A 23,307-nucleotide genomic window follows, 5' to 3' on the forward strand; every position below is an offset into this window, starting at 1 on the left:
TAACTGCTTTCTATCTTGTGACTGAGTGTCCCTAGGAAAAACTCAGGAAGTCTGGAGCTAAATGATTGTTTTTGGTCTTCCTCTTATTGCATGCTGTTTGTTCGCTCTTTGGCTCTGTGGTCATTGCTTCACGGACATAAATAGTGCTGCCCAGTGCCCACATATTTGTAGTTTTATGGAATCGCTGTAATTTGGGTGTTTTTTGTGTGTTTGGTCTCACACTGACCGCTCACCAACAAACAAGAGTCCAAATCAGCATTTTTTTTGGAAAAGGATTTCTCGATTTTAATTAGACGCTTTTTGCATTGTGAATGGTTTGCTGTATTCACAGAAAATGTGTTTATGATGCTTCTCTGTATTGTCTCATGACTTCGAAACTGCTTCCCTCATGGGTCTCATTGCTTCAGACACTTTAACATAAGGGCCTAATTTAACTTGCAGCTTTTGCCTGATAATAAACAGGACTAGATAGAAGGAATTCTATAATTATAATTTCTTTTTAATGCAATTACACTGGAAAACAAGTTAATTTGAGGCCTGCAGTTGTGAAAGCCTCAGTCACTATAGGGAAATGAAGTCCATACTACCCATTTTGAGGTAACAATATGTGGTATGGCCTTCACTTGAGGCTGGTCATAACCAAACATTTACTTAACCAATAACCATCAGACTTCTAATGCTACTACACTGAGAAGAACTGCATGTAGTACTATATTTATGTATTATATAGAGTACTTCATCTACAAACACTAAGGTTTGTGCTGTTCCAGCTATTATTGATTGCATCTTTTTAGTGTCAAGTCACCTCATGAGTAAAATGTGTTTTTTAGACTGTAAATCAGATCTTGGACTGTGAAACATATTGGTGTTTTTAGTTTAATAACCTCTCTCTTTTATGGCGTGGGAGAGTGGGGTTGATTTATGGTCGGATGTGTCCTTGTCTTGTTGCGAGGTCAGCTGAGGGCAACGGGTTCAGAATCAATAAGCACCAGTGCTTAATATGATATCTGAATCTTCTCTCACATTGATCTGAATGTTGATTTTCTGATATGTGACCCTGGACCACAAAACCAGTCATATGGGTCCATTTTTTTTTTTAAAGCTTTCCATTGATGTACGGTTTGTTAGGATATTACAATATTTGGCCGAGATACAACTATTTGAACATCTGGAATCTGAGGGTGCAAAAAAATCGAAACACTCAGAAAATCGCCTTTAAAGTTGTCCATTTATGTCCGCAATTGTGCTGCATTCACTCACAAAAATAAATGTTTTATATATTTACGATCGGAAATTTACAAAACATCTTCATGGAACATGATCTTTACTTAATATCCTAATGAATTTTAGCATAAAAGAAAAATCTATCATTTTGACCCATACAATGTATTGTTCACTTTAGCCATACATATACCCGTGCGACTTGTGACTGGTTTTGTGATCCAAGGTCACATGGATATAACTAGACTTTCTTTTAAATAAGTTTAACCCACTTTAGCCCACTTTTGTAGGCCAAAGTAAGCTGTATAGCCTAGTTCAAACTGAGAAATATCAGACTCTCTAGTTTAGGCTAGATATTGGCAGGAGTTTCGTCTCCTTGGTTGCACTTTATCTTTAGAAAGTGTTTCAAATGCATTCGAGGCTTCAGTGCTGCCCTACCCATGTGTGGTTTGAGTGCATCTTTGTAACTTCCACACAGAGTTCACATTCACAGTGTGTCAGTGAAGTGTGTGATCCCGCTGAATGACTCTGCTTGGGGATTACAGGGAATGGTATTCCTGTTATCCTTAAGAAATGTTGGCATTGACCTTGTTGTCTGCTGAAAACCTTCGGCTGTTGAAGCCAGTGGTGCGTTGTTGTCCAGAAGTCATAATCAACCAAGTAAGCGCTCTCTGAACTACAGTTTCTTTTGATATTCCGGTTTGTCCTTAGGAAAGTCAGGGTCTCTGTAATATTCTGCTGCCTAGAAACAGGATTGGGTCTCTTTCTCAGTGTTAATTGATGTTTTTTTTCCCATTTGTTCCACCTGTCTGATTTTTGATGTAGAACACACCAAAGCTACCCTGGCCTGTTCACACCAAGATGAATGTTCAGTGATAAACATTTTAATCTGAATAAAGAATAAATGGCTGTTAATGTTTATTCAGGCCGATGCAAACATTCACATACTGTCAATGCAACAGATGTTTTTAAGGAGAGGTGTTCTAATCACTTTTCCAACACACTTTTGGTCATTTGCACAGAGCTGACAGACAAATTGCTTGTAAAAAATTGGACTGAATTTTTGCGCCAAACACTCATGTTGGTTTACACCCTTTTGGTGTAACAAACTCAGGTTCCTCCGTGGTTTTCTGATGGGCAATGCTGGTCTATTGCTGGAAAGCTATTGTTGTTGCAGGTATACCAGCTTGACCAGTATGATTTATTAATCTTATAATGATAACCAACTCAGGTCATTTAAGATGGTCACCAGCTGAACCAGATTAGTTAGTCTACTTGGATTGCTTCTTGATCCCTAGTGTCACAGGGCTTGACAGTTACATTTTTCCAGTTGAAAGATTTAGGAGCTCTTTAAAAACCGCAATGAAAATATCTTAAGAAATCATGTGTTTTTTCTTAATTAATGAATACAAGGAGACATTTAGTAGCAAAATGATTTAATTTATTAGAATGCAAAAAGCACACTATAGGCTAGATTTGAATATTTCTGTTATATATTGTTTCAATACAAATAAAATTATTATTGAATATGTGTTAGCCTAAATATAGTTCTTAGTTTCTTGTGATGAAGCTGCCCAGACAGAAGCTATAAGAGTTAACTTACTTTTAAAACAAGATACAGTTTTTTGTGTAACCAAAATACAAATAATAACCAGAAAAAAAAGGTTATGCATAATGCGAGACTTTTAATTATAAACAAGCCCAAAATACACTGGGACTCTTATTTTGAAATGTTATATTTAAAATGAGATTTTTTTAATGAGATATTTTTCAACATATTACAATATAAACACCATCAAGTAAACATGATCATAATTCATTGACAGTAGATTGAATGTAATTGCTTGGCATAAATGCGTGGCATCATTGACTGTGAACTGCGCTGAAGCCGCAAGTCTGTAGAACGCTCAACAGCGCCTGCGTTTTGACTTTAAGCGTGCAGCGAATTTAAATAAACTTAGACTTTTAAGGACCCACAGGGACTATTTTTATTTGAACACATGCTCCTAAATAAATTATACACTTGGCACTCTTCACATTTTAGTCGCAAATGCAAGTAAAACACTCTCAATGCTAATGGTACCAGCAGCTGCTCTGTGGAACAGGTGAGTTGTGGGGGGTTTAAAGCACCAGTAGTTGAGATTACGGTGGACAAAAGCTAAAACAACACTAGCACCTGCCACCTGTCCTCTGTAAATGTTAAGATGCTTTTTAAACCTGCTGTCTTTTGAGACCGTAATTCACTCCTTGTGATCAGAAAGTCAATATAAAAAGGAATTTGCATGCCATTTACATAAACGTGATGTTTTTTCGAACGTGATTCAACAGGATTATTTTTTTTTTTTTTGGATGGAACTTTATCCATCAGGATTTGATTGGAAAATACGAGAGCTTGGTGACATCTCCTGAGGTGGAGTAAGTGCTTTTCTGGTGGTCACCATGCTGCGAATCCATCATAGCTCACTGTATTTTTGGGAAACTTTCCCATTGATTTGGGCCAAAGCCACCGCCCTTTCCCAATAGAGATTCTGGAGTTCTGTATCTCACATGGTAGATGCCAAAGGATCTTGAATGAATCCCTGATGACATGTTGGAAAAGTGGGGTTGAGGAAATCCCATTAATTTGGTGGAGCAGGTTGCATTGATCTGCTAGGCTTCACAAGTGCACTGGCTTTGTTTAGTGAGTGTTGATGGGGGCAGGGAGACCCTCTGTCCCATCTTGGGGGTTTGTCACAGATTACCAGGGACAACTCCCTTTTCAGGGCCATTGTTAACTGGTCAAGCTCTACTTCTTCATTAATGAAGTTCCCTCCATTGATTTGTTGCTGTGTCCTTTTTGAAGAAGGCCATCCATTTCCCAGGGGTGGCTGGTAATCGTATTACACTGTCTCTTTCACTTTAAGCAATCCCAACGGCAAATTTGAGGACTTTTAACTGCACGCCTTTTTTTTTTTTGCTTGCATTAAAATCCTAGTTTCTACTCTTTAATCTTTTAAATTTGTAATTGTCTGTTGACCTAAATATTAACAATGCATAATATATTGCCAACCATATTGGTTTTTATCATTATTCGCTAGTATAGTTATGATTCATTAGACTAATATTTACATTACTTATTGATATAAATATATTTTGTTTTCAATTCAGCACTCAATTTCAAGTTGATTAGTAAAAGTGTTTTTCCTTGCACCGTGGAAAAAGCAAAGTAATGATCTCAAGAGTTTTCATCAGTGTTTTTTTCTAAAATGTACGAACGCCACCTGCATATACATTTCGACATGCTCGCTTGGGCTCTGGATTGCTGCTATTTTTACAGCTGCTGAATTTTTAATGCTGCTGCCACTGCTGAAAGCTTGTAGACGTGAGGGAGTGTTCATCTCTGAAAAACAAATAAAAATCCTGCAGAACTCACGTTTCATTTTCTCAGTTTTTAACGTTAAAGGAGTAGTTAATTAAAAATGAAATTTATTTACGCATCCTCATGTTTTTCCAGACCCAGAGATATTTTCAAAAATATTCATCCAGCTATATTCCATACAACAGCTGTTTATAGTGACCACATCTGTAAAGATCCAAAAAGGACAGCACTATAATAATACCATAAAAGTAATCAAAAAGCAGTAGTATTGCAGTATTTCAGACAGTTTATCTTCAATGTGGAGTGTGGGAACTATTTCTTTCACATTCAACACTTCTCCAGAACACACATTTGGTCTTCATTTTGTCAGATTGTGCCTTCATCAGTCTCCTGGAGTTTACACACTCCCTTACAGTCGCTTTAAATTATAAAGCAGTCATTAAAACAGGAGCCAGTGGATGTCTTTCCGTGTCGCTTTTTGTTTCTTTGGTAATCTTGAGTTTTGCCACAACACACCAGCAAAAATAATGATTATGTCGGGGAAAAAATAGCAAGGAGAAATTTGTATTATTAATAAACTAATCTTTTCTTAGTCAGAGTCGGCAGCAGAGATGAAGTTGACGATTCTGACTTGCCACCTCGGCAGTATAGTGGCCTTTTGAGAGAAATGCACCTTTCATTCAGATTACATAAATAGAGAGTATTTGTTTTTGATTTGAGTTGGTTGAAATAGACCTTTCAAGCTTTTCTATACACACAGTTGTTACTGAAATTATTCAACCCCCATTGCAAATCAGGATTATTGGCTACATTTACATACTTTCAGCTGTTTGCAATTAACAAATCAAACAAAAGTAATTGAAATAGCTCAACACAACAAATGTTTCAAGTGGTTTGCCCAAATTCAACTGAAAATGCAACTTTTCAACATGACATCATGACTTTGCGTAAACATACACGCCACTTTCAAGTCAAGTGGCGTTTTATCTATACGCATTTTGAGCTATCCGCGTGTATGTTCACGCCGAAACTAACCGTCATCTTCCGCGTGTATGTCTACGCCGTTAAATGTCAGAGTGATTTCGCGTGTATGTGTACGCCGTTAAATGTCCGAGCGAAACGGAGCAAAATGTATATCTACATCTGGGGATCGATATTTTTTTTTCCTAGGATGGTAGGGGAAGACTCATAAATGGTATTAACCCCAGTGACGGGTAGGTTTAGGGTCGGAGCTGGGGTAGGTCATATTTATACAGTAATGTAACGTTAAGTCAACGGCGTTGATAAACACGCTGAAAAGCGATTATGCGTGTTGATAGCACGCCAAAAATGGAAATACGAATTGGCGTGTCATACATACGCCATTTCATGAGATCAGTCTGAACTTTTAATGACTTCTGCAGTCTCAAAATTATTCAACCCTCTGAATAGAATCCCTCACAACAGCATACATTTGCAAAACAGGTGTTATCTCAAGCACACCTGATGCAACTAATCAAGGGCTTCATTAGTTGCTCCAGGTGTGCTTGAGCTAGAACACATGAAATATCTGAACTGGCTAGGTTTGTTTAGTGTCACCTTTGTCTGCATGTTAGAAATATGTCTAAGTCAAAATAATGGTCCAAAAAGTTAAGAGAAGATAATCATCACCCTTCACAAACAAGGAACAGGATGTAAAAAGATACCGAAGGCACTACATGTTCCTAGAAATACCATTGGCATCTTAGTTCATGAGTTCAGAGTTAAAGGAACAGTGGTTACACTTCCTGGACGGGCAGAATAAAGAAGCTATCAATTGGCTGCAACCAGATTCTTGAGAAGGCAGGTTCAGAAAAACCCTTGAGTGACTGCAAAAGACTGAAGGTTTCAGCTGGCAGGGTAAGGCGCGTAAAAAAATCATATAAATAAGCCACAGAAGTTTTGGGATTCTGTTCTGTGGAACGATTAAACAAAATGGATTTTGGATGGCAGTATGGATCAGCGGTATGTCTGGAGGAAAAATAATGAAGCTTATGTTGAAAAGAACACTCTGCCTACAGTTAAGCATGGTGATGCTCTGGGGCTGCTTTGTGTCCTCTGGCACTGGAAACCTGCAGCATGTGGAAGGCAAGATGGATTCATTGAAGTATCAGGAAATTCTTGGAGAAAACGCCATGCCGTCAGTGTGGAAGCTAAAGCTTGGGGGTCATTGGGCCTTCCAACAGGACAATGATCCCAAGCATACCTCAAATTTCCCCAAGGCTGAGTATCTTTGTTAATTTTTTATGAAATGACAACATGAAACTATTGTATGACTTCAGAAAGCTTGGAATATGGCAAATAAGAAGTACGAACCACTTATATGTGGCATCCCCCCCCTCCATTTTGGAGCTTAACAAGCCCCAATCTGCATTCATGTCCATTATATTGAAAACAGTGAACAGGATATTCTTAAATAAAACACCTTTTATAAAGAAAAGAAAGTCATAAGGGTTTGGAACGATACGAGGGTTAGCAAATATACAGGATTTTAGGTGCGCTGTCCCTTTAAGACGGCATCTTAGGTCTTGGGTTAACCATTAAACAAATGGGAAAAATAACATAGTGCCTTTACCAGCTGAACTCAGGTGCTAGTTTTGTGGATGAGTTGTGGTCAGTCCAGTATGTCTCATAACACTTGATGTGCTGTGTACCCAGAAGGACATAAAACAGGGGCTTTTCTTTGAAGTGCCCACTGAAGGGCAAAAGGTCTTCCTGTTGACAAGTGCTTCCACTAAAGACAAATGGACCTATATACTGATGAGCTTTCAAGAGACTAGGAGCCTTAACTTCTCATTACAGACATCACATCACATAACTTTGATTTGTTTCAATTTAAGGTTTTCTAAAATTTGGTTTGGTGTGCCAGTTCAGTTCTTTAGTTTCTCAAAGGAACTTTGACCCAGTCAAGTACTAGTTGTCTGCAGTAGCGTGTTGCACTTTCCCTTCTTTTGTTTCTCTCTCTTTTTCTCACACACACACACACACACACACACGCGCGCGCACACGCATGCACGCACGCACGCACACACTCAGCTTAGACAATGGTGGTTTTGTTAGGTTGAACTGCCATCAAGAGAAGTCCACAGAGCTTTAGTATGTGTTGTTTTCCTGCATCCAAATTAGTCCATTGGCAATGCGTTTTTTTTTGTGGTAGAGATGTCACATTGGTGTGTGTGTGTCTAGGTGAGCATTTTAACCCTATAGTGCTCTAGTTACCTCTATTTTTATGGAACACTTAACAGCAGTCCTGAGGGAGATTGTGTTTGTTTGACACTGGTTGCTTAGGGCAGTCGAGTGACATTACAAGAGAAGAGTCGCAATAAAACCTGTTTGAGTTAATAAAGCACATTATTCAGCCTTGTGAAATCACTCAAGCGAATGCCATTGTTCTTTTATAGTAACAGGTTCTATATATGGCACAATACTTTTTAGCTTTTTTCCATTTCGACATTAAATGTCCGTTTTCATGTTCCCAGCATGTCATTTTCTGAAAGAGTGATGGTTATTTTTACTTGTTTCAGTTTCATAAATCTGATTCAGTTTTAAAGAAACATTTATTCTGTAAAAAGAACCAATAAGCTCATGGTGTGATAAAAGTCTTGTCCTTTTCTGACATTGCTTCTCTAGACGGCTTGATGTTTCTTTTCTCTTCCTAGTCCAGCTCAGCCAACCATACTCTGTAATATAGTGAAGCCAAACCTGTTCTGTAGTTTAGAGAAAGGCCAGCCTAGACTGTAATCTAGAAGTAAAGCCAAGTTTAGTCTTATAGTCAAATAAAGCCTGTCTAGTAAACCTGGGCTTAATCTATTGCCAAGTGAAGTTCAGCCTTGTCTGTTACAAGTCTGTAATAACCTTCAGTGTATTAAAAACCCATCTTAATTTGTAGTCTGGTAAAGCCTAGACTAGTGTAGTATAGCCAAGAACATTCTGTAGTCTTGTAAAGTCCAACCTAAGTCTAACAAGTCCAGTTTTGTTTGTAACAAACTGTAGTGTTGCCCATTCTGTAGTCTTGTAAACCTCAGTTTAGTAGTCTGGCAAAACACAGCATAGTCTGTATTGTAATAAAAAAAAAAAAAAAAAAAAAATTCTGAAGACTTGTAAAGCCCAGAATATTCTGTAGTTTAGTAAAGCTCAGCCTATTCTGTTGTCAAGTGTAACAAATCTAGCCTTGATTATGTCAAACTGTAGTAATACCTAGGTTAGAACATACTATAATCTTGAAAAACCCTGATTAATCTAGTATGGTGAACCTCATCTTTTTCTGTAATCTACTAAAGCCAAGCCTAATCTGTGGTCAAGTGTAACAAGTCTAGACTTGTTTGTAACAAACTGTAGTATAGTAAAACCCATGTTAGTTTATAGTCTAGTACAACTGCATAATCTGTAGTCTAGTAAAGCCCAACCTATTCTGTAGTCTAAGTCTAGTAAAACCAATATCATTCTGTAGACTAGTAAAGCTTAACTCAGCACTGTTCGGCTACATGGCTCCAGAGGGGAGGAATGCACGCTACGCTCAGGTCATGTGTTTTTAAATGAGTTGCAGCTTTTCTTTCTGTTTTCTCTCCTCTCATGTCTGAAGGTGGTTTGCTGAGTAGGCCGTGTAGATGTGCCACGTTGCGGCAGTTTTTTTTGTTGTCGTTTTTGGCCAATTTACACCAAATCGACTATTTCTTTGCACTCCAGAATTAAAGTGCAGTTTAGTAGCAATTTTTCTCACTTGATTGATGGTGAATGTGTGAGAATGTGAATAAGGATGAGTTCAGACCACTGTGGTGGAGACGGAAATATTAAAAACACTGCTGATGTTTTGAGAAACGGTGGCGTTAACTGCTTTTATCACACTCTGTGCATGAAATTGTGGTGTGTGTGTGTGAAACTGTGTAGAAGGCTGAGCTAATAGACCCTTGCTGTGATGGTGTGGCAGACAAGGTGTTCTAGGAGCATTAGTGGGAGGAGATACACCATGGCAATCACATTAATAGAACACACACACACACACACACACACACACACACACACACACACACACACACACACCATTCAGCCCTGCTATTACAAACCTTTAGCCCCTAGATTCTTCCTTCGTTGAGTGTTGCTCTTCAGCAAACCATAGTTAACATTTCAAGAGCAATGATAGATGTCAGTTTTCTTTTATAGACAGTGTTATACACAAACATTGGGATCAAGCCAGATACCAAGTTAGACATCATAGTTTCCTGAGTTTAGTGGTACAGCAAATGACGGAAGAGCTGTGTTTTGAATTCCTTTAAATTCCTCTTTCTGCAACAGCCCATGACTGGGAAACGGCTATTCTTGTTCCTGAATGGCAGTGGCAACTCAATTATAGAGCCTTGGAATAGCTTGTGAAGAAATCAGATGACCATTTCAGAATAACAGAAACCAGTAGAGTCATTGTTTCTGATAATTTTTTTCCTGCTTATACCACTATTGACAAGTTGTTTGACTGTTTATATACCTGACACACTAAGGGGTTGTACACAAAGGACACGTCACTATTTGACCCTGGGTCAAAGAGTGCATTAAAATACTGGGCAACCTACCAGATCCCTTTCCGCTGTACAAAAACATCTGTTTGAAACAAAATCGAGATGCTTGAGGATATCAGAAGCAGATTGGCTTGCGAAATGAAGACCTTTGTGAGAGCAGCAGTTATTGGTGTGGCTGACAATGTAGATATATGAAAACAAAGGTTATTGGTTCTCGATTTCAGATGGTACTGTTAATTTACTTGATACAAAAATAGCACAAATGCACATGCTAGTCCTCGTATTGCTATAAAGATTAATGACACATAAGAGTGTCCTGTCCACTATAAAGACAAGGAAAAGTTTTTAAGAAAGGTTTTTATTTATATAAAAAATAGAATGTAAAAATTAAAAAAACATATTTAAAGTAAAAAATCAAATACTTTTTTTTTCTTGCACATTGAAAACTACATGTACATTCAAACACCTTAATCATTATGTAAAAATGTTTTTTTTTAAAGTATATATTTTTAGTAGGGACACTTTTTTTTTATTACGTTTTTTGGAGAGTCGCATCACATGATATTTTATAACCTGAACTGCCTTTTCATAAAAAGGTTCAATTATTTGGATACATTTTTTGACCTTGACACTCAGTCAAGAGAGTCTGCAGTGGACCTATCTATGACATCATGACTTTGTTGGTCGCATCACATGATTTGGTTGTGGCAATTTAAAAGTAATGTAACTTTACTAGTTACTTGAAAAACGTAGTGTGTACTTGTAATGTGTAATGCGTCCCCAACACTGTGTATGAATTGCATTGTTCATGTATTTTTTTTTAAAATAAATTAATAGTTGACCCATACACACCATTGTTTGGATGAAGATAAATTCAGCTCTCTTTCAGGTTTGAACTAATTAGACACTTGAGAGTTTGAGCACACCCATGCCTCCAACACACGAGTGGACCACACAGGGTGGAGTTTACTGCCTGTCTGGAGTATTAGACTGCACCATAATAACACACCACTCTCATGGTCCCCCTTCACAAACACTACAGCGGCGTCATCACACATGAAGAAAACGCGACCCAGAACTGCATCAGCCTGCTTCCTCCTCACAATATTTGTTTATCGAGCGAAAACATCTGGTGCCTCTGTGAAACCTGGATGTTAATCAGCTCCCTTTCCCCACTGAATTGGATAATTGCGATCCAGACGGCCTCTTTTGGCCCAAGTTCAACTGTGTTTGTACTGTTTTTTGTCTGGTTTGGGGGAGATGAAAGTGCGACATGTTATAAAGTGACACCAGACAGGAGCCAAGCACGTGCCCCGCAGACGCCCATGATTCCAGCTTTGTTCTTCAAAGTGGGCGGTACTGGCATCTGGGTTGAGACTAGAAGGCGTGCAGTGAGAGGAAGTAAAAAAATAGATTGTGATACATCAGAAATATGCTAGTTGCCACAATTCTTTTTGCTTTGTCAGTTTGGGGCAGTGGGAACGGAGGGGGAGGGTGTTAACCCACGCTAGACATGCCGTCATAAAATAGTTGCAAATCTGAGAACAATGCAGGCCAGGTCACGGCTAATCCCACAATGTGCAGTGGACCTGGAATCATTCTGCTCAGCAGCACAACTGTTTTCAACATTGATAATAATAAAAATGTTTCTTGAGCTCCAAATCAGCATATTAGATTGGTTTCTGAAGGATCATGTGAGTAGTGTGTAGCCTATCATAGACGGATCCAGTAAATTCAGCAGAATGTGAGAATGGTGTGTTAATGTGGATGCTCTTAGATTAAGCCTATTCACAGTCTGAAAAGGCATTAGAGTTTAAAAAACCTTGTGTAAGTGTGTTAAATCTTTGCTTTGGGCTAAGTGTGGCTTAACCGGGGCCAGACGGCAGATTAGGGCCTTGCTCTGGTCAGCCGTTTTGGGCTGATGGCCGGTTGTGGTTGGGCTGTTTTTTGAGTGGTGGTAAGCAAGGCTTCCACACATGTGATTTTGGTGTATATGGCTGAGGTTGTCAAAGAATGGTTTCTAGCTGAACAGGAAGACATTATGATTTCTCTAAGAATACATCATCGGTTTTTTAGGAATCTTTCATCCCTGTTTTGTGGATTAAAATTTATTTAAACAGAGAAACCAAATTGAGCCACAACCTAACACACACACTCAGATCGTTATTTTTAATATTTTATAGGATAAATTCATTCATTTTGCATTAATTAATTAATTCATAAATGTCAGTATGTTTTTGAGTCATGACATTTTAAAAGGCTTATTGACCTTGAAACCCAGCCATGAGGGTCTGAACGGGTCGTCTCTGTGATTATAAATGCCTTTTTGTTTTTATGCACGTTTCTGCATGTTGCTTACGCCACATGACAAAACATTGATTCATATTAATAGTGAGCAGTTTTGTTAAAATAATTTTACTTTAAAATATTAAAAAAATTTGCCATGGTTTTATTTGTATTAAATAATACAATTATTCAAATGATTCAAAACACTTTTTGAATTTTTTTTTTTTTTTAATAAAACAATTTTTTATAATTAAAATGTATTAAAAATAATTCATTAATGTTTTTCTTCATTATGGTATCAGGACATTTTTTTTTACTTTATTATTTTTTTAATTAGTTTTATTCACAAAATTAAACAAATGCTCATTATAGAAAAGCTGTATGCAAGTCACTGTATGAAATGCATATTTAATGTATTTTTTTAACCGCATTGGCCCATAACAGCATTGGCCCATATCTAGACATACAACTGCATAAAATGTTTCAGTAGTTTTAAAGTTGACTTCAAGTATGGTCTTTATTTCCCTTATTTGACCCAATAATCAACTTCTGCCAGTTTGAGATATGGCAGCATCTGTCAGGAGAAAGTTCCTCCCATTTGGCCCATGGTGTGACTCTTCCCTGGTGTCCCATAAATCAGGGTCACTGCTGCCTGGCGGGGTGATGAGCTCTGAAACCCAGTGCTCTCCCGCCAGCGTGGGGAATATAAAGTGGCACAGTCACCCCAGCGATGGCCTGGCACCTTCAGAGATGCAGCTCTCCAGACTGGAGCGGGACAGATGGTGCCTGACGTCATTGACTTGAAGGTCCCTATTTTACTGTGCTGGGATGGTCATCAAATCTTCGGTTTTGTAATGTTTTGGCAGTGTTTGGGGTGTCTGTTTTACATTAGTTAGCGGAAATAAAGCAAGTGAAAGATGGGAGAGTGCCTCCTGGCTCTGTTCAGAAAGTTGGTGTGTGGGCGGCAGCACGGGGTAAAGACGCCAGGACAACACTAATACAATGAATGTCTCATTTCTGTGGCAGATGACGTGTCACCCATTATCACCTGAGTGATATCAAAGATGACGTTGTGACACTCTTGCTCTTTTTGAAGCAGAGCGAAGAAAAAAGAATGCAATGAAGCACGTAGTCTCTTTACATTACAGAGGTCATATTCGGCTCTGTTTTTCCCCTGAAGTCCACTTATAATTTTAGTCAAGATTTCTTGGACCTAATCAAATTCTGTTTTACAGTATAATTTTCAACACCCCTCTCTGACCTTTTGTGCTTAATGGTAAATGTTAGAACACAATCCATAATGTAGTACAAGTGTGTTACATTCTAAGTGTTGCCACACGTGTCGTGGCGCTATAGCAATTTACTTTGTCATTTGACCCTTTAAGGCCAAAGTATATATATTTTTTTCTTTTTTTTTTGCATGCACTGTTGTGGCAAATTCATAGTTCTTTTTGGTTCAGGTCTCAAAGAAGTTTTTCAGAGTCGAGGTTCCAGGTCAGAAGAATTAACTTTATTGACAAGCAACAAAGTGAGAAGCCGGCTGGCCGTCCGGACATCTGAGGTTACGTTGGCCAGTGTTCATGTCTTATACTTTTTCTTATCGCTAGATGCCCAATGGGCACCCTCATATCTATCTCTTCCCCTCTGTCACGCCTGGTGACCCTGACACAGTTAGATATGTCTTCTCTATTGGTCAAACCTCACATAATGGTGCTTTGTTTCATACAGTATTTTGACACTTTGCATTGCTTATGCATACTGGTTATTTTCCATTCTCTCATCCTTTTTCAGACCTATTTTTTCATGCTTGTCATTTTCATTACATCATACTTAGACATGAATCAAGGGAAAATTCTCCAACAGCACCAGCGTATGCGTACATCCAATCGCATAGTCTTTCAAAGGATACTCTGACGTTCACATCAAGAATATACAGTGTGAAAACCAACACAAACATTGGCTTACATCAATCTCTTTTCCATCACACTGAGGAAAAACCTGGCCAACCAATAAGTTTGGTGCTTTTAATCACATGCCCAGATTTAGCTGCTGTTTCATAAAATGACGACTTGATGACGCTCACAAACAAACTATTTGGCTAAGCAATAGTAAATAGCAAAAAACATGTATGCTAAATACTGTTTGACTTCCTTTTCTATAAGCTGATGTCAAAAATGGAAATTTGCACAGCACTTTGTATCCACCTTATTTTTAATGCAGAGCAAGCATGGCCATTTGTCCCTTGAATGTGCGAGGCTTTCGGTGTGATCCAGCTCTCAGATTTAATCAAAAATATCTTAATTTGTGTTCCGACGATGAACGAAAGTCTCATGGGGTTGGAACAACATGAGGGTGAGTAATTACTGACAGAATTTTCATTTTTGGGTGAACTGACCCTTTAAGATGCGTTTTGGTCGATTGGATCACAAGTGGATGACACTAAATACAGGTGCTTGAGCTTGTCCACTTTCGACCACTTCCAGACCAGAAGTAGTCATAAACTCATCCCAGACGGGATTTAAACTTTGTCGGATGAAGACCCAAATTTGGTTTGAAGATGAAAAATGTACCAAGCACAATGTTCTCACAATTCCTGATTTCTAACACACACTCACAGTGTTTGCCATGGCCTTGCAGCTATCAGAGCAGAAACGAGAGTATTTCTGCTTTTTAAAAGTGCCATCTACTGTCAGAGAGTGAATTTGCATTTTCATTCTTTATGCATCGATCTGAACAGACCCTTTATGTGAAAATGGGATATGTAAATCTGAATTGGCATATGTAAATGTGGGCGGTTGCATGTTAATTTCCCAGACAGCGCCTCCCAATCATGTGGCTTGGATAATTTAATAAATGTAGCCCTTACAATGCACTGTGTTTGCAGTTTCAAAATGAAGTGAGGTATTTCCGCAGATGAGAGTGAGTATGTGGCAGGTCTGTAATTCATTTCACACTGTCAGAAACACTAACACAACATCTTGTCGGTCCCTGCATGCTTATTTAACACTCAAACACTTTTACAGGGGAGCCTGTCAGAATGTGTTTCAACATAATGAAAGTAGCGCACAAATGTTGACTGAGGTAGACACGTCATATTTGGTGTGCCCCTGTTCGTTTCAAAGTTGACTGATGAAGTTTGATGGACACTTAGCCTGTTCAGTTCTAGTCTCACATAGCTAGACCTTCAGACTGATGGCAGACTAAATAGCAGCTTTCATTGGCCAAGGACCACCCAAAAGGACATCTGATCCACTTGTAAAGCAACCGATCACGGTTCATTTTTGTTTCGCTTCATATTTAGGGGCGTTAAAATGAAGTGTCCATGTCTCTATTATAACAGACCTAATAAATGATTCATTCAAAAACGTGCAAGGTTATGGCAACAATGGCACAGCAAACTTCACATATTTTTGAAAATCCAGCGTTTAGTTGATCCTGATAAGCGCTCTTTGTCAAAGTTGTAAACATGACGGCTTTCTTCTTCCATGAGGGGGTTTGGCACCACGACGGCTTTGTTTCCAGGCGGATCGTTAAAGAACGCGACATGCACGACTCCCTGGAATCCTGTAGAATTCAACCAATCAGATGACGACTTTGAAACTCCTGAAGTGTTTCCCATTTTGTGTGCCTTATACATAAGATGTTCAGCCAATGGTCAGGTGTGATGTCTGAGGCTGAGACTAGTTCAGTTCTGCCCTTTGCATTCTTTCAAGGACCCCGTTTAGTGCCTCACTAATTTAAATGAAAACCGATGTAGATTAATGTTGAATGATGTAGATGAAAAAATGCCACCGTGTTGTCATAACAGCACTTCAGTGACCTTAGAACCTCTGTAACCCCTTATATGCTCTTCATGAGCAGTGGAAAGAGATTCATGCCTTTGTAAATTCCCATCAAGATTCATTTGAAGGTGTAGCTGAAGAAATATAGTGTCAGATCTCCTTCCGAGATGTGCGTTCATTAAAACACTGTCTCAGTTTGTCCTGGGCTGAGTGCCTCACTTACAGATAAAGATAAAGGCTAGTAAAATGAGATTAAGTGAAGGAGAAAAGGGCCTGTAGAGATGAATATAAATGGAGGCCGATGGTGGTTTCAGATTACAGAGAGATACTTGATCAGTCTGTCAGATTTTACGGCACATCACTCTAATGCACCTCTTTCTGCACATAAAAGGGAAATCCACAGTCTGTAAGGCAGTATAAAAGTCTGGATCTGTAAGGCGTGGAAAATTTACCATTTTTTTATTGATTTGTACTATTAAAAAGGAGGATTCATTTGAAATGAACTGCAGGAATACAGTATTTCTTTTGAAAGCATCCTCCATTTCATAGTACACTTACGAAAGTACCATGGCATTGCCATCTGCTACATTATTGTACCATGGTACCACCAAAGTACTTTTTTAATGCTTACATTATGTGTACTGTGGATATAAAAAGTCTACTCTCCCCTGAACAACTGTTTTTTAATATATTTAAAAATGTAATTTATTCCTGTGATGGCAAAGCTGAATTTTCAGCCTTATTACTCCAGTCTTCAGTGTCACATGATCCTTCAGAAATCATTCTGATATGCTGATATTGTTATTGATATTGTTGCGCAAGAAACATTTATGATGTTGAAAACAGTTTAATATTTTTTGTGGAAACGTATATAGTTTTAGGATACTATAAATAGAAATTTTGAAAAACAGCATTTATTTTAAATTGTATAAATCTTTTGAAACATTATGACTTTTGAATAATTCAATGCAATTATAATTCTGTGTGTACTATGTATTTTTTTGTGCTCATTAGAGTATCAAGCTGATAGAGATTAGCAGCATTCTAATGTAGGACTCCTGGGTTTTGGAGCAGAGCAATCACATATTGTGACCCTCGAAGAGACAGGTGGTTGATACTTAACTAGTCACTGGGATTAGTCCCTAATGCAAGTAATCCACTTATGAATGCTGTTATAAAGTGCTGTTTCTCCAACAATTCTCATGTCACTTCAATAAAAGGCAGTTGTATAGTAGATCTTTGTGTGTGAAACAAAGACACACTGTGAAGTGAAATATGAAGTTTTTTTTCCCCGTCCCAATGGGACACTGAGGTCTAATGCCTAAAATGAAACTGCATCCCTCTTTGACTCGAGTCAAGTTCAAGTGTTGGTCACATCTCGTCCACTCCTTTAATAACGCTATTGATATTTATTAAAAATATAGGCTAATTGTTTTTGTGCTGAAATGTAATCCTAAATATAAAACTATATAAAAGACTTTGGCTGATGCTTTTCTTTGGTTACTAAAGCGGTAGTAGTTTCATGAAATAATGTGGTGACTTTCTTTCTATTTTTACTTGATAATTAGATTTATTAATAACTGTACTGTTTTCTCAGTAAGCTTTCATTTTGCTTTGTCAGGCGTCTTGGTTTTGGTGGTTCACGTTTCGGCTCGCTCGCGAGTGAAAGCATTGTCATTCTACCTACCGCTCTGAAACTGAACACTCCAGCCAGCCGCTAGACCAGCATCTGGAAAGCTTTCCTGTGATATATTTGGAAAATAAATATTACACAGCATTTTTAATAAAAGCAGGATTTACAGTGGAGGCTCCTGTGAACGGGGCCAAACAACAGTCGGTGTCAGGGATGGTGTTTCATTTGGAGGTTTGTGGCTTTATGCGTAGAGGTATTGAGAGGTGACGGAAGAGGATGTGTGATCATCTGACCACATATGAGATGAGCTGGTACAATAGAGGAACTATTATGTTATATGCTATTTCCCTTTTTAACGCTTTATGCAGATTTTCAATTGATATCACTTTTTTTTTTTTAAGGTAATATACCATTCTGACATTTTACGGTGGTACTGAATGGTTACCAGAAGGGCTGTACGATTTGGCGGAAAATCTCATTCTAAAATCTAAAATGGAAATATAAATTCAATTTTGAAGTGAAATTGAATTTACTGCAACTGTACAATAATTTACACTCTGTCTTAGATTTAGGCTTTAAAGTATGTGTTGGCTTGTTTCTTATGATTTACACTCCCTTTGAATGTCATATTGTTATTTAATATTATATATATAATTGAAATTTAAAATGCAAAAATGTGGTTAAATAAAAAAATGGGTTCCTTTGCTTGCTTGTTGGGCTGCACAATTTCACCAAAATGTTTTGTGATTTATACATCAAATCAATTAATAGTGTCTCTGATAGCATTATTATTATTAATAATAATAATAATAATAATAATAATAATATTATAGTGTCTCTGATTGCATAAAGACATTAATTTCTATGAAGCAGTACCAGTTTAAAAAACAGGCTATTGTTAGTTAAGCTTCCTTATATTGAGGCAAATAAAATAAATAAATATTATTAAAATCAAAACAGTGTGGAAAACATGTATATTATGTTTTTCTCTTTTAAGCCATTTCAGAGCAAATATAACTGTCAAAAGGATGAAAAATAAGTTGTAACTAAAGAAGAAATAATACAATTTGATATGGTGAAAAACGTCTTTCTATTGAGTTGTACTGTAATCAACATTTACATTATAGCCTAACTGAAATAGACATAAATCAGGTTACATCATACTGAAACAAATCAGGGCTTTTCACACTTGAAATAGTTAACCCTGGGTCATTCTACACCCTGGATAAACAGAAACCTGGGTCATCGTGCTTCACATTTCACACTGTTCATAATTTATCCAGGATTAAAAATTCATTCCTGGTTATTCATAAGCTATAATTTAACACTGTACACATTTGGCAGAGTTTCATAACCCCGGGTAAAAAGTGGTGCTAACCCTACTTCTGAATTACAAGTGTGAAACCGTCATTTTACAAGGGGTTAAAAGCAGGGCTAAGAATGACGATAACCCGGGGTTAATTGCAGTGTGAAAAGTCCTATAGAGAGCTTGTGAATCATAATCGAATTGATTCGTGTACTGTAGAATAATAACACTCTGGGTCAGATTTAGGCTTTAAAGTATGTAAGTTTCGTGCTTATGCTTGATACTCTTTTTGAGTGTTATATTGGTTTGTGTGTGTGTGTGTGCTGTTGCGTCCTACGGTGCTTCTGGGGAGTTTTCTTTTGTTGATGTGTACAGGTTCAGCTGTGCAGGCTTTCCGCTAGTCCTGCTGAGCAGGGATTGTTTTAGAGTATTTTTAGGAGCTTGCTTTTGAATAATGAATCACCTGCAGACTGAAGACAGCAGGGACAACCCCCCCCCATGACATGAATTTAATTAATTAAAGATATTTTTGATAAATGTGTGTGGTACAGTAGTGCCGATGTTAATGTGCATCTGTATTACTGTCCTAAAGACTTTGGGATACACATTTTACATCTCTCTCTCTTTATTTCTATGTCTGTGTTTAGGCCCTGGATGTGGACCGTAGTGTCCTTTACAAGATGAAGAAGTCAGTTAAGGCCATTTACGCCTCCGGTCTGGGTAAGTGATCTCAGCCACTTCACTGCCTCGGCTCTCTGTCATACATCATCTCAGCCTGTCTCGTGATGTGGCCGCAGTCTGATTGGATTACAGTCAGGAAATCTCTGGAGCACATCTGCTCATCCATCTGATACAAGGAATGTACTCCGCTTTATCTATAGGTGACATTTTTGATACGTGATATGTTGATAATGCCAAAAAGCAGAGTTTGTTCTTTAGAATAGAACGGAGTATAGGTGGGAGTGTGTTTGATTTACATCGTCAGAGATGTTCAGTTTCTCAAAGGGTTTTTCAAGTACAAAGTGATATTTGAAGAGTCCTGATAATGTACTAGGGACAGGAAGACAGGAGGATAGTCAACTAGGCTAGTTGTCTAAAAAGTGACTTTTTTGGTTGGTGAGGTCTCAACTCAACTTAACTGAATTCATCAAGATTATTTTTTTTAAGTTTATATATAGTATAATGTATAATAGTAATATTTTGTTTTGCTGCTACATTTAAAAAATATATATATATTTTGTTATTCTAGGTATTATCAACTAGCTAGAATTTTGAGATCACAATAGATGTAAAGCGCTAATCTCTGTTCTTTCAGAATTAAGAAGTAGGAAATTACTAGTCATCCAAATTTTTTTTTATATCAGCTATGCATTCGATGAATTTTGTGAATTGGTATGTTTCGTCGCTAAAGCTAATGCCATGCTTCCTAATGATATCTCCCAAGGGTAGCATGTAAAGGAAGAAAAGCAATGGTCCTATTACTGAGCCTTGAGGTACTACAAACTGAACTTGTGATCGATATACAAAATCAATTGTGATTTTAGACCAATAAAATTTCACTATGGGTGGGGCTATTCCATATAATGCACAACAAATGATTGCTGTGAACTAAAACTCATTAACATGAGCCAAAAATGATCGCGTCTGCTTGGGACACAGCGTTAAATTCATGTAGCTGACAGGCTGTTATCTTCACGCTGACCCACCGGAGAAGACAGCTTCCTTGAATTGCTCTCTTCCTGGAATATAATTAGTGTTTTGGAGTGTTTCCGAGTGATGCTTGATTGAATGGCTCCAGTTATCAGCGTGTACTAAAGGGCTGTTCTTTGTACTGGCTGCCGGTACTGAGGTTGAGCAGCTCTCCATTGTGCAGCCTGTCTCTGCCTATGACAACACAGATCATTCACACGCTGAATTTGTTTCAACTGCACAAGGAGGCCCAGACGAGAACGCAGGGGCGAGCTCTGCTGATCGACACTTTTCTAGGAACACTGCTGGCTCTGTTCAGGCGGGACAGCTGTCTCCCACACCCCAGGGGACAGCTGTGCCAGGACACTCCCTTCATGTCTATCTGTCTATCCCGTGCATGCTGATGGGATTCCCAGAGCCGTGGGTCTGTTATTGTTTCCTGAATGCGGGAATCGGTGCTTTTGTGTTTCATTCTGGCAGGATCTGGTACTCTCATTTGATTACGCAAATTCCCATTTGATGTAGTACCGTTGAAACTAATTTGCAAGCCTCATTCCTTTTTCCTTATTTGCATTTTACTGATCTAAACACACCTGACTATTTAATATCCGTACCATATTTGCATATCATACAAAATTAATGCTAATAATAGGGATGCTAAGGAAAGCAGTACAATTGCTATCACCCATATTTCCATTTGCATTCAAGTATGTTTAGACATATACAAGTCAATAAAAATGATATTAAAATGTTAAAAACTAAAATCAGTTGTTTTAAATGCTGCAAGTGTATTTAGGAATCACAATAATATCCTAAAAAAATAACTTCTATACTAATTTGTCTAAATAAATAAATAAATAAAACAATAAAACCAGTTATTTTAAATGCATCAAGTGAACTTTATAACATACAGTACAAAAAAGGTATTTGATGATGACAATTGACAATGGTAATTTAAATGTAAAAATAGGTCAAATGAAAATAAATATCGAAATATTGTTCACTTGGCAATTTCTCAGAACACCCTAGCTACCCCCAATAACCACCTAGAACAATCTACTGTATAGCAAAAACCACTCAGCTTGGCAAAAAAAAAAAAATCAATTAAAAGTGGTTATTCATTAGAGCAGCCATATTTCATAATCCTTCATAAGAATGTCATGTTCTTCCGCAGTAAGTAATAAATCAGAGACTCTCTGCTCACAGGCTGGTGACCCATGGTGAGTTTGATTAATTTCTCTGCTCTTAACGCATTCTGTTATCAGTGAGGAACAGGACATCTGCTCTTAGCTGGCTTTAGAAAGGCCAGATAGCCCGGGATGTAAGTCTCTCAGTGTTGATTTGGGAGAGACAAATCTCCTCATCATAGCGCTCTGATCTGCTAGATCACACGCAGAGGTGCAGAAATAGGTCTAATTCACACCTGGAGAGAACAGTGACTGTGTTAAAATCACTGCTGGAGTCTGGAATTCACTGCTGAGATTTTGAATCCTCTTCAAATTAACGTATATTATCATTGTCTAAGAAGATGGTACAATGATCACAGAATGACAAAAGTGTTAAATGTGCCAATAAAAAAAAAAACACGTTTTTCTAGTTTGGCACTAGTTTATGGGAAAGTTAAAAGGTAAAACTTTCTGCTCTTTTTAATATCATTTAAACATTGTGGTTGAGCAAAGACACTGACAGAACTGGAGCATCTTTCCTGAGGCCTGCTGGAGGGTTTTTGACAATAATGAAACCATGAGTGACACATCAGGTGTCACTCACAATAACAATTGTAGTGATGTCACTAGAGGAGGACTGTTGTCCCCATTGGTGTGTAGAGGATCATTTAGAGCAAGGCCTGAATGAAAACCTCCACTAAATCACAACTAACAAGGTTTCTGAAGCATTCTAAATGTTTTTACACTCGATGCTACATACAGTGGGTACGGAAAGTATTCAGACCCCCTTAAATTTTTCACTCTGTTATATTGCAGCCATTTGCTAAAATCATTTAAGTTCTTTTTTTTTTTTTTCATTATTGTACACACAGCACCCCACATTTACAGATAAACACAGAATTGTTGACATTTTTGCACATTTATTAAAAAAGAAAAACTGAAATATCACATGGTCCTAAGTATTCAGACCCTTTGCTGTGACACTCATATATTTAACTCAGGTGCTGTCCATTTCTTCTGATCATCCTTGAGATGGTTCTACACCTTCATTTGAGTCCAGCTGTGTTTGATTATACTGATTGGACTTGATTAGGAAAGCCACACACCTGTCTATATAAGACCTTACAGCTCACAGTGCATGTCAGAGCAAATGAGAATCATGAGGTCAAAGGAACTGCCTGAAGAGCTCAGAGACAGAATTGTGGCAAGGCACAGATCTGGCCATGGTTACAAAAAAAATTCTGCTGCACTTAAGGTTCCTAAGAGCACAGTGGCCTCCATAATCCTTAAATGGAAGACGTTTGGGACGACCAGAACCCTTCCTAGAGCTGGCCGTCC

The 23,307-nt window shown here is 38.0% G+C and overlaps 1 protein-coding gene across 6 annotated transcripts in view; it reads left to right on the forward strand.

The window, feature by feature from the left end:
• asap2a (ArfGAP with SH3 domain, ankyrin repeat and PH domain 2a) overlaps nt 1–23,307 on the forward strand; it is a 58,311-nt gene that overhangs the window by 1,927 nt on the left and 33,077 nt on the right. For all 6 annotated transcript variants that reach the window (XM_084392963.1, XM_084392965.1, XM_084392966.1 and 3 more), the window contains exon 2: nt 19,762–19,834. In XM_084392963.1, coding sequence (XP_084249089.1) covers nt 19,762–19,834 — 73 coding nt within the window. The remainder of the gene's footprint in view (nt 1–19,761; nt 19,835–23,307) is intronic.

This window comes from Rutilus rutilus (assembly GCF_951802725.1).
Source record: "Rutilus rutilus genome assembly, chromosome: 21".
Lineage (NCBI taxonomy): Eukaryota > Metazoa > Chordata > Actinopteri > Cypriniformes > Leuciscidae > Rutilus > Rutilus rutilus.